The sequence below is a fragment of the Rhinoderma darwinii genome, chromosome 5, assembly GCF_050947455.1.
Source record: "Rhinoderma darwinii isolate aRhiDar2 chromosome 5, aRhiDar2.hap1, whole genome shotgun sequence".
Classification (NCBI taxonomy): Eukaryota; Metazoa; Chordata; class Amphibia; order Anura; family Rhinodermatidae; genus Rhinoderma; species Rhinoderma darwinii.
In genome coordinates this window covers 301,252,372-301,267,141 of record NC_134691.1, presented here as the reverse complement: position 1 = coordinate 301,267,141, position 14,770 = coordinate 301,252,372, and the positions used below count along the sequence as shown (strand labels likewise).

The 14,770-nt window shown below is 41.1% G+C and overlaps 1 protein-coding gene across 5 annotated transcripts in view; it reads left to right on the top strand.

The window, feature by feature from the left end:
• PRKAG2 (protein kinase AMP-activated non-catalytic subunit gamma 2) overlaps positions 1-14,770 on the top strand; it is a 321,755-nt gene that overhangs the window by 176,979 nt on the left and 130,006 nt on the right. The window contains exon 1 of one of the 5 annotated variants that reach the window (XM_075827371.1): positions 2,301-2,388. The exons of 3 other annotated variants lie outside the window; for them this stretch is intronic. In XM_075827371.1, coding sequence (XP_075683486.1) covers positions 2,301-2,388 — 88 coding nt within the window. Of the gene's footprint in view, positions 1-2,300; positions 2,389-2,416; positions 2,867-14,770 lie in introns of those variants that run through there. One more of the 5 variants, XM_075827369.1, reaches the window with a different exon arrangement.

Here is a 14,770-nt window from a genome sequence, read left to right as displayed (position 1 = left end):
CGAATCCTGTTACCACTGGTGCAAAAATGTGAGCTGCAACTGAAAAGAAAAATGCAAATATCTCTGGAAGGAAATACAAAATTTCCTTTAGATCTTGATTAAAAAATCTCAGGGTTTTTCTGAGATTTTACATTGATGACATATCAGATCAGACTTCTGGGACCCTCATAAATCAGGGGTTTGGCCGGAGTGCCTGGGCCCCTTGAAATTGTTTGCAGACATGTAGGTGCTGTTTCTGGTATTGTAAGTCAGACCCCTTCATGTTGAAAAGGGCTGAGCTGCAAAACGACATAGCGCCTCAGCCACCGAGGTCACAGCCCCTTTATTTTTGTAAAGAGTGGAGATCCCAGCTGCAACATCTTCAAAAACCTCTGTAGGAAATGTGCTGTCATACTATCCCAGGACATATACGTTTTGGGTGGGAATGCTCTGTTAGTCCTTGGGACCATACCAGAGCTTATAAAATGCTGTACGTTGCATCCTAACTAACCCAACGTCATGTAATGTACTACCATATGTATAACATTCCTGGGAGTAAGCCACCGAAGCTCTCTGAACAGTGTGTGCCAGTTTCAGATTCCCCTATCAGTGCCTCAGATGCCCCTGCATTTACCCTTTGCACTGTTTGTACTTCCGACACAGTAAGTGACGTTGGTGCCAATTTTTGGTGGTGTAGACCAGAGAAATTTGGCACTATACTTCCCTCTTGGAGGATATGGTATGGGAACTAGAACCATGCATTTACTGCACATGTACCTTAATATGTAATGGTGCTTATGCGCTGCCTACACTTACTTTTCTATTGTGTGATGGATGGACTGTGACATGCACGGTAACCAGTGGAATTTCTGTGACCTTACGTTAATTGTAGCGTGAAAACAGCTCTGCCACCTACTGTCCCCAGAAACCTTTGCCGTGATGTTTAAGGGCTCGTCCACACGTAACGGAAAATATCTGCAGCAATTCCGTAGAAAGTAGCAGAAATTCCAGTGCGGAAAAACACATTTGTTACTGCAGAAAATGGTGCGGATTTTGCAGCGTTTTTCTCAATGTTGGGAGATGGTGACATCTCTGAAAAACACAGCAATTCAGTCCACTTTTCGCAGCCGGGATTTACATGCTGCTTTACAAAAAATACGCACTGCAGGTCAATTTCTGGTCGTAAATTTTACGCAGAGTGTGGATGAGATTTGTTAAATCTCACCCACTTTGCTGCTACTGTATTCTGCTGCGTATTTTACGTCCGCAATTCCGGAGGGAAAATATGCAGCAATTCCGCTACGTGTGGACAAGCCCTAATAATTCACGTTTTCTGTAACTTGCTTCTTTTATAGATATAGGACAGGATATAAGTATGAGCATATTTCGGTAAGGCTCTGTTTATGACGGTGAGTCAAAAATTATCTGCACTCTGACTGTAAAATTAATTTTAATCAACTTTCAGAAAAGACAAATACAAACTTTTTCGACATAACCTCCCTGCTTTTCAATACACTTTGTCCATGTGTCAACAAGCATTCGTATTCCCACATTAAAATTTTTTTAGGCTGATCTGCAAGACATGAATGCACCGCTGTCTTCACCTCTTTATCAGACGTGACTCTTCTTCCTCGTAGGGCTTTTTTTGGGGGACCAAACAGATGATAGTCTATCCAATAGAATCAGTTCAAGTGCACGCTCAATGATGTCATCAGTCGTGGATGGGCGTCCGTCTCCTCCTTCATGGCTGACACTTGTGCGACCTTCCTTGAACTTCTCTATCCATTCATACACACTTCTTCGTGACAAAACACTTCCTCCATACTGTGCACAAAGTCTTCCATAAATATCGGCACCCGACACCCTGAGTCCACAAAAAACGAATAACTGAACGCTACTCTTCTGTCGTGCAAATCACAAGTGGGGCAACCATTGTTTCTCGCAGTCACAAATAAACAGATGTAACACGTTCAAACCTGCACAGCAGTGACTGGGGACACAGCGACATCGTGCGAAAAGTGGTGATAAGACAGTGCGGCCAATGGAAGTTTTAATGTAACCAGTGTGCAGATCATTTTTGACTCAACCTCGTACGTCTGCGTCCTAAGTTTAGTAGATTTTGTCAAATTCGATGGAAAAAATAGTGCTGCGTGAAACGCTATTATTCATGTCAAAATGCCGATAAATTCACACTGGGGTCCATCGGACGCCGGGTTGTTTTTTTTTTTCTTTCAAAATTAAAACATGGATTGTGACATGAGGGCATCGTATGAAATACCAATATAACCTTTAAAACGTCAAACACAGGCGGATGGCAGCTCATGAAAGCAACAACACGTGCCCTGGTGTTATTTTGTCCTAGTATTGTCCAGAACATTTTATTCCTTACAGGAGAGTTACACAGGACAGGTAAAGTATGGAGCAAATTAACCCTTCAACAGGGATGTCCATCAAGAACTTAGGTGGCTTCATCAAATACTATAAAAAAGATTTGGGACATGTAAGACTCCCGGCCATGTCGGCTTTCTGAAAGGCATATGTGAACTTTGGGTAAATCAACTTGTGACAGAAGGCACATAAGTGACTTGAAGCTTGAAATTGAAGCTGGTCCTATGGGAAGATGGCCAATGTCTAATTTCACTGATATTGACAAACGTCAAGAGAATATCTAGAAAAACTGGGTTTTACTGTGTGGTTTTTACGATACTCTTCAAATTGGTCATCCCATTGTTCTGCATGAAGGCTGTCATGATATAAAATGTATCCTCCGGAATGATAGAATGTTACAAGTCTCGCTTGCACAGAGACAGAAGTCTGGGCTTCCAGCCGGCAATGAGTATCTATCGCAACAGCCTAGAACCAGCCATGGAAGGGAATGCAGTCAAATGTATGTAGCGTATATAAAAATTCACATATAACCCTTTTGCATATATGAATAGGGAAATTATACATAATATTATAGAAGAATAGTATCAGACGTCGTGCATTGTATATATATGTCTGTATTAGACGAACATTATTTTTTTGGACAATTTTATCATGTTATGATATTTTATATTCTAGACTCATTGCAACATTGGGGAACTATAAATGCATCTGTGTAACATGACTTGCCCAATAGGGAATTACCTTTAAATCGCTCAGTCCAGTTTGATCTTATCATATGACTATACTTTTGCCACTAGCCATGAGATATATTTGTTTTTGTGGAATTAATTATGTACTGCAACTGGGACTAAGTTTTGGACTAAACTAAGCTAATCGTGCCTCTATCTCTATATCTCTAATACCTACACAACAGCAGTTCACTTATTTGCTGTACGTTGGCTAGCATTGCAGAAGGATGAAAATAAATAATGCCTTCTAATATGTCATAAAGACATGTTGGGAGATCACATTGGTCGAATATGTTACATCAGATTTAAAAAACTAAGTTCCTAAGTGAAAACCTCCTTAGCGCCACTTAATTTCAGGAAATCCCTGACACAACATTCTAAACCAAGGGCCATGCAAATTAATGACAATGGCACAAAGATTTATTAAGGCATGCGTTTTTTATGCACTGTTTTATGCACGTCTCAGTAGAGAAGGTAGTTACATCAAATTTGGGGCATTTTTACTTGTTTGACAATCAGGAAATGCAATCTACACCCGATATCCTACTTTCTGCTACTGTACATTTGGTAGGTTAGTAAGAAGTAGGGGACAGATAAAAAGGAGTAGGACTGCAGGATCTGACTACAGTAATTGTTGTCTGTTACCATGGAGACACATAGGCCTTTATAGGAGCTGTAGAAGAAAAAAAGCGATAGAAAATTTTTAAGCAAAACCTATTGCAAAGTTGCATAATTTTCCATTTGAGATTGAGAGTAATAAAAAAAAAACTGTTGGTTGTGAAGACAGACTTTAACCCTTTCCCTGCCAAGGACATATTTCATAGGTCCTTGATACCCTTGCAGGGAGGCACTTCAGTAGCCTAGAACGTATCTAAAACGTCTTTGCTACTAAAGGCTCTACCTCTTGGCTAAATATATACAGCTCCCACTTCAACCTGCTCTAGCTTGTTTTTTTTTCTAGAAAAGGAGGGAGAAGATGAGCAGTAGCTCTTCTAATCATCCCTCTGCGTCTAATGAGGCCGTTTATTGACTTCATGACCCGGACGTTTACCAGCGTCCAGATCGCGACATCAGATAAGTCGCTCACACCACACGCACACACAAACTTCAATAAGTGAGCCTATCTTGTGTGTACCCAATCTTAAGCATAAAATCCACTTACCGCTTAGAGAGGACTGTCTAATACATTTCTGATAAACGGATGTCAGAAAATACCTTCTGTTCACTTCAATGGGAGAAGGTTGTAGAACTGTGAACCGCTGCTACAAGTGTGTCGGCGATTCACAGTACGAGCAGTAACAGGAAGGAAGAGATGAGCGCTATGGCTCCTTTAAAACAGCTGATCGGCGGGCGTCGCGGGAGTCGGACTCCGATCGATCAGATGTTGATGGCCTATCCTAATGATAGGCCATCAATTTTTAGGGACTCGACAACCCCTTTAAAATTGGGTTCCCACAGTGCAGATTTTCTGCAGATTTTGCATGTGTTTTTTAAGCCAAAACCAGGAACGGAACCTAATCAGAAGAAATGTATAAAGAAAGGCCTTATAGGTTTGCTCTCCTGGATCCAATTCTGGTTTTGGCTTACAAAATTCAAGCAAAATCTGCAGCAAATCTGCACAGTGGGAACCCAGCCTTAGCGCTACACAAAGGCAGCTATCCAAAGATAGTGAAGCCATGAGTAAGAAAGTGGTGTTTCCCCATATTTCAACTTCCACTTTGGTCGGTAAGGTTTTAAAATGAAAAGCACCATCTGATTTTTTTATTTTTTTATTTACACAATATTCCTAGAAATTTATCTTTGTGTCATAATTAGCCACAATACAAAAAGCAATGAAGTCTAAAGACATTTACTGACTCCTACAGAATTTGTCATATTGTCATAAAAGGACTTGTAAAACCTACAGTACAATGTTAAGATTATGACATCACATTAAGATATTACGATATTATATCACATATTAACTCCTATCCGCACGCGTAAGTAACTATACATCGTTGCGGGAGGTTACTTCCCGCACGAGGATGTATAATTACTGAGTTGTTTCCGGTGCACACTGTCGGCGACAGTGTGCACCGGGAACCGGGAGGTCAGCTGTCGCCGACAGCTGACACTCCAGTCTGGCCGGCCAGCGGTCCTTTGTCGCTGATTTGGATGAATTAACCCCTTAAATGCGGCGATCAGTTGCGATCGCCATATTTTAGGGGTTTCTAGCATATCGGCAGACCCCGGTCTGAAATCGCGGGGTTTGCCGATAGTCAGCATGGCAAAGGGAAGCAAAACAATGGCCTCCGTGTCTGCCATGGACGGAAGCCCATCAGGACCAACCTCCGGCTGGTCCTGATAGGCTTCCTGTCAGAGTGACAGGAAGTCACTGTGTCGTTCCCGATGCACACTGTCGGCGACAAGGTGTGCATCGGGAACTGGGAGGTCAGCTGTCCCTGACATCTGACACTCCAGTGTTGCCGATCAGCGGCTCATCGCTGCTGATTTCGGCAATTGACACCTTAATTGCGGCGATCGATTGCGATCGCCGCTTTTAGGTGGTTTGTAGAACATCAGCACTGACAGTTGGAATACGTTACACTACTAAGTGGTGTAATGTATTCTAGCAGCGATCAGAGCTGCAAGTAAAAAGAGAAAGTGTAAAAAGTAAAGAAAAAAGTAAAAAAAAAGTTTATAAAAATGTTTTATAAAAGTGTAAAAATAAAAGTTTTTTTTTCCAATAATAAGTAATTTATTATAGGAAAAAAATGAAAACGTTAGAAAAAGTGCACATATTTGGTATCACCACATTCATAATGACCCAAACTATGAAACTATAATGTTATTTTTCCTGCACGGTGAACACCGCAAACAAAATAAACGAAAACTATGCCAGCATCGCTATTTTTTTGGTCACCACCATGATGTAGAATAAAAAGTGATCAAAAAGTCACATTTACCCCAAAATAGTACCAATAAAAACTACAACCCGTCCCACAAAAAACAAGATCCCACAGCTTTTTTGACTAAAAAATAAAAAAGTTACGGCTCTCAGAATATGGTGTCTCAGAAAAGAAATTATTTTAAAGAAACATAATTTTATTGTGCAAACGCTGCAAAACATAAAATAAATTATATACATATGGTATCGCCGTAATCGTACTGACCCGCATAATAAAGTAAAACTTAATTTATTGTGCTCAGTGAACACCGTAAGAAATAAAGAATTGAAAACACCAAAATCACAGTTTTTTGGTCACCTTAGCTCTAAAAAAAAAAAAAGTAATAAAAAGTGATCAAGAAGTTGTATGTACCATAAAATTATACCAATAAAAGCTACAGCTCGTCCCGCCAAAAATAAACCCTCACACCGCTCAATTGACCAAAAAATAAAAAAGTTCTGGCTGTCAGAATGTGATGATACAAAACAATTATTTTTTTTTAACAAATAGTCTTTTCTTTGTAAAAGTAGTAAAATATAAAAAAAAAACAATATAAATTTGGTATCACCGTAGTCGTATTGAGACGCAGAATAAAACTAAAGTTGTCGTTTTTACCGCACGGTGAAAGACGTAAAAATAAAACCCCAAAAACAATGGAATAATCACTGTTTTTTCCAATTTCAACCCGCAAATAATTTTTTTTCAGTTTCCCAGTACATTTTATAGTACTTTATATAGTGTCAGTAGAAACTACAACTCCTCCCGCAAACAATAAGCCCTCACATCACTCTATTGATGGAAAAATAAAAAAGTTATGGCTCTTGGAACGCAGGGAGTGAAAAACGAAAATGAAAAAGCAAAAAAGGATCAGTCCTGAAAGGGTTAATTCATTTCTAATTAAAAAAAAAAAACATTCATGACCACATGTGGAGTATTGCCGTACTCGGGAGAAATTGCTTTACAAATGTTGGGGTGCTTTTTCTCTTTTATCCCTTATGAAAATTAAAAAATTCAACATTTTAGTGGACAAAAATTTTGATATTCATTTTCACGGCCTAATTCCACTAAATTCTACAAAAAACCTTTGGGGTCAAAAAGCTCACTACAACCCTATAAAAATTCCTTGAGGGATGTCGTTTACAAAATGGGGTCACTTTTGGGGGTTTCCACTGTTTTAGTCCCTCCAGGGTGTTGCAAACGCGACATGGCACTGAAAAACAATCTAGCAAAATCTGCGCTTCAAAATCCAAAAGGCGCTCTTTCCCTTCTGAGCCCTGCTGTGAGTCCAAACATCAGTTTATTACCACGTATGGGGTATTGCTGTAGAAATTTCTTTACAAATGTTGGGGTGCTTTTTCTCCTTTATTCCTTTTAAAAATGAAAAAATTCTATGTTTTCGCAGAAAAAAATTAGATTTTCATCTTCACAGACTAATTCCACAAGAAAACTGTGGGGTCAAAATGCTAACTATACCCCTAGAAAAACGCCTTGAGGGGTGTAGTTTCCAAAATGGGGTCACTTTTGCGGGGTTTCGACTGTTTAGGCACCACAAGACCTCTTCAAACCGGACATGGTGCCTAAAATATATTCCTAAAAAAAGGAGGCCCCAAAATCCACTAGTTGCTCCTTTGATTCTGAGGCCGGTGTTTCAGTCCATTACCACACTAGGGCCACATGTGGGATATTTCTGAAAACTGCAGAATCTGGGCAATAAATATTTAGTTGCATTTCTCTGGTAAAATCTTCTGTGTTACAGAATTTTTTTTATTACTAATGAATTTCATCCCAAAAAATTGAATTTGTAAATATTGCCTTAATTCCTGTGAAACGCCTAAAGGGTTAAAATACTTTCTGAATACGGTTTTGAATACTTTGAGGGGTGCCGTTTTTAAAATGGAGTGATTTATGGGGACTCTCTAATATATAAGGCCCTCAAAGCCACTTCAGAATTGAACTGATCCCTGAAAAAATAGCCTTTTGAAACTTGAAATTGCTACTAAAGTTCTAAGCCTTGTAACGTCCTAGAAAAATAAAAGTACATGAAAAAAATGATGCAAACATAAAGGAGACATTTGGGAAATGTAAACTATTTTGTGTGGTATTACTATCTGTTTTACAAGTAGATGCATGTAAATGTAGAAAAATAAAAATTTTTGCAAATTTTCACTAAAATTTTACGTTTTTCACTAACATAAAGTACAATATGTCACGAGAAAACAATGTCAGAATCGCTTGGATAGGTAAAAGCATTCCGAAGTTATTACCATATAAAGTGACACGTCAGATTTGAAAAAAATCATCTGTGTCCACAAGGCCAAAACAGGCTGTGTCCTGAAGGGGTTAATAAGATATGACACAGCAGGATCACAATATTTTTATTTATACCTTTATGCATGCTACATTGTGAAAAGTTAACACAACTCTTAAATGCATGCCACAATAGTGACAATCTATGGCCTGTAACCTCAGTGGAAATGCTGCCACGGAGAAGGACAATTATCTCAACTGGCAACATGCTTAAAGGTGCCACATCATAGCAATAAAAATATAGCATAAAGGCTGCCCTGATATACTGAACACAAGAATGCAGATAGATGTACTATAAGGGCATGACCACACATGGCGGAATTCCTCCGCAACTGTCCGCATCCATGCCGCACAGAATCTGCGTTGCAGATTCTGCTGCGGATCTGCACAAAATGTGCAGTACATTGATGCGGACTAGCTGCTGCGGACTGCGGGAAAAGTGCTTCCCTTCTCCCTATCAGTGCAGGATAGAGAGAAGGGACAGCACTTTCCCTAGTGAAAGTAAACGACTTTCATACTTACCGGCCGTTGTCTTGGTGACGCGTCCCTCTTTCGGCATCCAGCCCGACCTCCCTGGATGACGCGCCAGTCCATGTGACCGCTGCAGCCTGTGCTTGGCCTGTGATTGGCTGCAGCCGTCACTTACACTGAATCGTCATCCTGGGAGGCCGGACTGGAGACAGACCCAGGGAGTTCTCGGTAAGTATGAACTTATATATTTTTTTACAGATACATGTATATTGAGATCGGTAGTCACTGTCCCGGGTGCAGAAACAGTTACTGCCGATCGCTTAACTCTTTCAGCACCCTGGACAGTGACTATTTACTGACGTCTCCTAGCAACGCTCCCGTCATTACGGGAGCCCCATTGACTTCCTCAGTCTGGCTGTAGACCTAGAAATACATAGGTCCAGCCAGAATGAAGAAATGTCAAGTTAAAAAAGCAAGACGCATCCGCAGCACACATGACATGTGCATGACAGCTGCGGACTTCATTGCGGAACTTTGAATCTCCATTGAAGTCAATGGAGAAATTCCGCCATGAGTCCGCCACTGCTCCGCAACAGACAGAGCATGCTGCGGACACCAAATTCCGCTCCGCAGCCTATGCTCCGCAGCGGAATTGTACGCATCGTGTAAACGAACACTGCTAAATTAAAGTGAAAGTCAATGGAGAAACGGCTCCGCTGCGGATTAACGCTGCAGAGTGTCCGCAGCGGAATTTAAGTGAAATTCCGCCATGTGTGAACCCGCCCTTTGTCCAGATTCCTATATGTGTATGTTCCCTATATATACCCTATGTTCAATTATCTGTGTACTACCTGACATAGTGAACAGAGTGCCCATAGTAATATTTATTACTTGTTATTAGCTGTACCATTACCACGAAAACTATTTTCATTTACTGCAAAACTGCCAGTTGTGAAATTTATAATAATAATCATTTATAATAATATAATCCAATAAATGGGAAGAGAATGTAAAAGAAAGAAGAAATATAGGGAACTGAAAGCACTAAACTCCTATAGAAGGAAGTATGGTAATATCAAAGTTTGCTTCATGATAGAGAAGCCAATGGGAAAAAAATGGCTGCTGGGCTCAGAAACTGAAAGATGAATATCATTGTTCAGATATTGAAGAACAATGGTGACTTTACTAAAACAAACACAGTAAGTACATGGTCATATAATAGTTTATGTAGAAATATAAGACTGTAAAAACAAAATCAAAAATTCAGTTTCCATACTGGAAAATGTAGCAGTTCAGATTGTATTTTCCAAAAATAATGTGATTATATGATAATAATAATATGGGATTTTTTCTGAGTTGTTCTCCTTTACGTAAATGCATTAAAGGCTATTTATACATTTTTAGCAAATAACGCCTCATGGTGTAAAAAATCACAGTAATTTGGAAGAGACACGATACAGGTGTAAGAGTGAACCTCACCTGGGCAGGTTGTGCGAAGTTCAGGCAGGTTGTAAGCAATGAATGATGTAGTTGCAGCTGCTTCATTAACCGGTGGGACAGCAGGGTTCCACCGTGTAGTTTTGCATTGAATCCAGGGGAAAAAAATGGAAGCCCAATAGAGCTACTACATATAAAAGACGTCGTCCAGTAGGTAATTCGTAATTCCAGGGGGTTTGACGTCACACACCGTGTCAGGTCCTGATCACCACTGCTCTCTCCGCACAGGATAAGCAGAAGAGAGCAGTGGTATCCCCTTGTAATGGTGGCGCTATGGTGGCTCATGTCAGTCCGCATCTGACAACTACATTCATGCTATTTTTTTTTTCAGGAAAGACAAAGAATACATTACGCAGATTCCATCTTATATTTATGAACTAAAAGTCATCTGAATATTTTGGGGTTTTAAAAAAATAATTATATGTCTAAAGATTTATTCGGTCAAACTTGTTCTATAATAATATGTGGTTTGTGAAGCTGTGCAGACCCCTCTTTACAGTATTATCAAATACTGTCCTTGATTACAAGAAGAGCAGGGGCAAATGTCTCGAGCCCTTTAGTCCCAAAATAATGGGTTAAACCAGCAGAGAGGACCCATGTTGACTTCTGCCATGGGCTTCTATTCCATCCTGCTGAACTATCTAACTGGAGGTGTAACTTGAAATTCCTGGGCCCCCAATTGAAATTCTGTAACAGGGCCTCCCAACTTCAGATGCAATTCATAGTACGGGTATCGTTTTATGTAGAAGAGAAACCTTTGGGTCAACTCAGGTACCAGTTCCCAGATCTATCTTCAACCTCTGCACCTTTATACATATGCCCCTGCTGTCATTGCACAGGAATCATTCTTACATTTCTGTTACAGAACATGGATAATGCACAAAATATATCCCACCACCACAGGGATAATAACCACAGTCATGTCACAGTACAGGTACAATAAATACAGTGATGTCAGAATATAGTGCTAATGAAGACAGTGACATCACAGTACAGAAATAATAAACACAGTGATATCACAGTCCAGGGATAATAAATAGTAATAAACCCAGTGATGTCACAGCTAAAGGCTAAGGACCACAGTGATGATACAACACGGGGATAATGAACACATCATCCTGATACCAGCATAATGCACACAGTAAGGCCTCATTCACACGACAGGGTTTCCCGGCCGGGTGCCGGCCGTTCATAAATCGGCCGGCGCCCGGCTGCATTAGGAATAATGGACCCCTAATGGGGCTATTCACACTACCGATTTTTTGACGGCCGGGAAAACCGGCCATCAAAAAATAGGAAATGCTCTATTTTCGGCCGGGTGCCCGGCTCCCATAGAAGTCTATGGGGCCGGGTAATACACGGCCATCACCGGAATGTGTCCCGAGTGATGGCCGGGTTTTCCGTGGCTTGCGCTCTATCTCCTCACAGCGCAGAGTGCATGTGAGGAGGAGGAGTTGATGCCATTCGGACAAATGGCTGTACGCTGTACACTGTGTGGCAGGGCCTGGGGTGTACAGCAGGTGGAAGGGAGCACTGCGCTGGCTCCCTTCCCCTGCTTGTTTTAAAAGCGCCCTGGCCCGGCGACACCTTCCATGGCGCCGCTAGCAGCTGCTGCTGCTGCGGCTGCTACTACTGTAGCGATGCCACTATAGCAGAGCAGGGAGGTATCTCCCCGCTCTGCTATGTGCTAGCTCCATTTTAGCTCCCTGAAGGAGCGGAATCCCCGTGTGTTCGGGGATTCCGCTCCTGGACAGAGCGCTTGATGTCTCTGTCCATATCTGGGCAGTTACATCAGGGGAAACTCCTGAAGCGGAATCCCCAAACACATGGGGATTCCCCTTGAGGAGTTGCCGCTGATGTCACTGTCCAGATCTGCCAGGCCCGGAACGGATGCAAAAATAATGCAAATCGGCCGGGAAAAATGGCATATTTTACCGGCCGATACTCGGGCTCGGGTGGGACCCGGTCGTGTGAATCCCGCCTAATAATAAACACTGGTATTCTCTTATGTCGCAGAATGACCATTGAGATTGCAATCTCTGTACCCCTAAAGTTACATCTCTGCCGGTTCTAAAAACATATCCTTATGTATAAAGCATAATTGCATACGTTTAAGTGACTTACCATATTAGTTGCAAGCCTCATAATACCAGCATTTACAATGCAGTTTTTCCTATGTTGTATTTTACTGCAGTTTTTCAGGGTTCCCTGGCCAAAGGAGGAGGATACAGACTGAATGGAGAGGTGGCCTCGCAAATTTGCTAGACTCTTTCCGTATAGCCAGAAGACTTGAATAGAGAGAGATGCACACATGTGCACCCACATCTCCATTCAGTCGGAGGCTGTATATGGCCGCTGAAATCCACCTCGCCTAGCAGAATGGGGGTCAGGGGTTCTCAGTTCTCCCAATAGGTAGGGGTCCCAAAGGTGTAAAACCCCTTTGAATGTTTACATTGGCTTTCTTAATGAAATGCATCCCCCCTGTATTTCCCAGGATCCCACTCAATAATCCAATTTATTCGTAATTTAGAACGAGGGAGCTTGCAGTCTGGCTGGTGTGAACAGACAATGTTTTTGAGTCATTGGTTTTAATTGCTTCTGTTAATGTTTCTTTAAACAATTGCAGCAGAACAACATTAGCTGAAGAAAACAGCGGGCCATTAGTAAAAGTTCATTGGGCTTGTTAGAAACTGAGAAGACTTATTTTTTCCTACAAGTATGTGCTAGCGAGTTAAGTGTAAAATCATTAAAACTCCTTCTACTCTGAGACCGCAAAGCAAGTCAGTTCCCAGACATGCTCTGGTTCTAACTCAACAGACCATCAATTTTTAATCCTTGGTTTTGGTTTAAATATTTTTTTCCTTCCTGTCAGTCATTATGACTATACATCGATGCAATGTGCTCAGTAGGCGCTGCGCTTCTGATGACAATGAGGGAGTAAATGTATCTATCTCTCAATATGCCACTGAGCTAGTTTGGGTTTAACAGCTGTCAGATGTGGCCCACTCCATGTACAATCAGTCATACATTTATTAATTTTTAGGACTTTATGTGAGATAATAAAGAATCTATTCTCCTCATAGCTTTAGATGCAGAATCTGTACATGGTTGATAATCATCAAAGTACAGACATGTTTTTTAGTAAAGGCACAAAAGCAATTAGGGCCGGGGTACAACAAACTAAAATTTGTGGCTGGGGGTAATTATTTAATTTTTGGGTAACGTATTCTGACTGACAGTAACGTATTATTGCCTGAGCATCTGATGCTCATGCAAAACGCGTTTGTGTCACGTGGGTTAGGGAGGTTTGGACTTTTTTGAGGGAAAGGGACTTTTTTGATTGTTTAATTTTTTTAGTTTTGTTTTAATTTTTTACAAATTTTATTTGTTGTTTATTTATTTGTTTATTACTGTATTTATTTATTAATTAATTCATGAAGATGTATATATTTTTACTAAGGGCAAAAAGTTAGCAAGGAACAAATTTTCTATGTATTCCCTGCTGTCCCTATATATAGATCACTGACAACAGTGGCATAATGGTAATAGCCCATTAGATCACTCTTATCAGTGATCTGTATACACAGACATGCTAAGGGAAGTATTTTTTTTGCTTACAGGATGATTTTCCTGCCTATACATAATGTAGGCACAGATAGCACTGCCTCCTTGTTTATCTCTGTAAATGACAGAGGCACATATAACAGTGCCTCGGTGCTTCCCTCTGTAAATGATGCAGGCCCAGATAGTACTCTTTCCTTGTTTTTCTCCGTAAATGATGTTACCACACATAGTACTGATTCCCGGACTCTCCTTAAAGAGCCTCTGTCACCAGATTTTGCAACCCCTATCTGCTATTGCAGCAGATAGGCGCTGCAATGTAGATAAGAGTAACGTTTTTATTTTTAAAAAAACGAGCATTTTTGGCCAAGTTATGACCATTTTTGTATTTATGCAAATGAGGCTTGCAAAAGTACAACTGGGCGTGTTTAAAAGTAAAAGTACAACTGGGCGTGTATTATGTGCGTACATCGGAGCGTTTTTACTTCTTTTACTAGCTGGGCGTTCTGACGAGAAGTATCATCCACTTCTCTTCAGAACACCCAGCTTCTGGCAGATCACGCTGTGACGTCACTCACAGGTCCTGCATCGTGTCAGACGAGCGAGGACACATCGGCACCAGAGGCTACAGTTGATTCTGCAGCAGCATCAGCGTTTGCAGGTAAGTAGCTACATCGACTTACCTGCAAACGCCGATGCTGCTGCAGAATCAACTGTAGCCTCTGGTGCCGATGTGTCCTCGCTGGTCCGACACGATGCAGGACCTGTGAGTGACGTCACAGCGTGATCTCTCGAGAACACGGCTGTGTCTGCACTGCCAGAAGCTGGGCGTTCTGAAGAGAAGTGGATGATACTTCTCGTCAGAACGCCCAGCTAGTAAAAGAAGTAAAAACGCCCCGATGTACGCACATA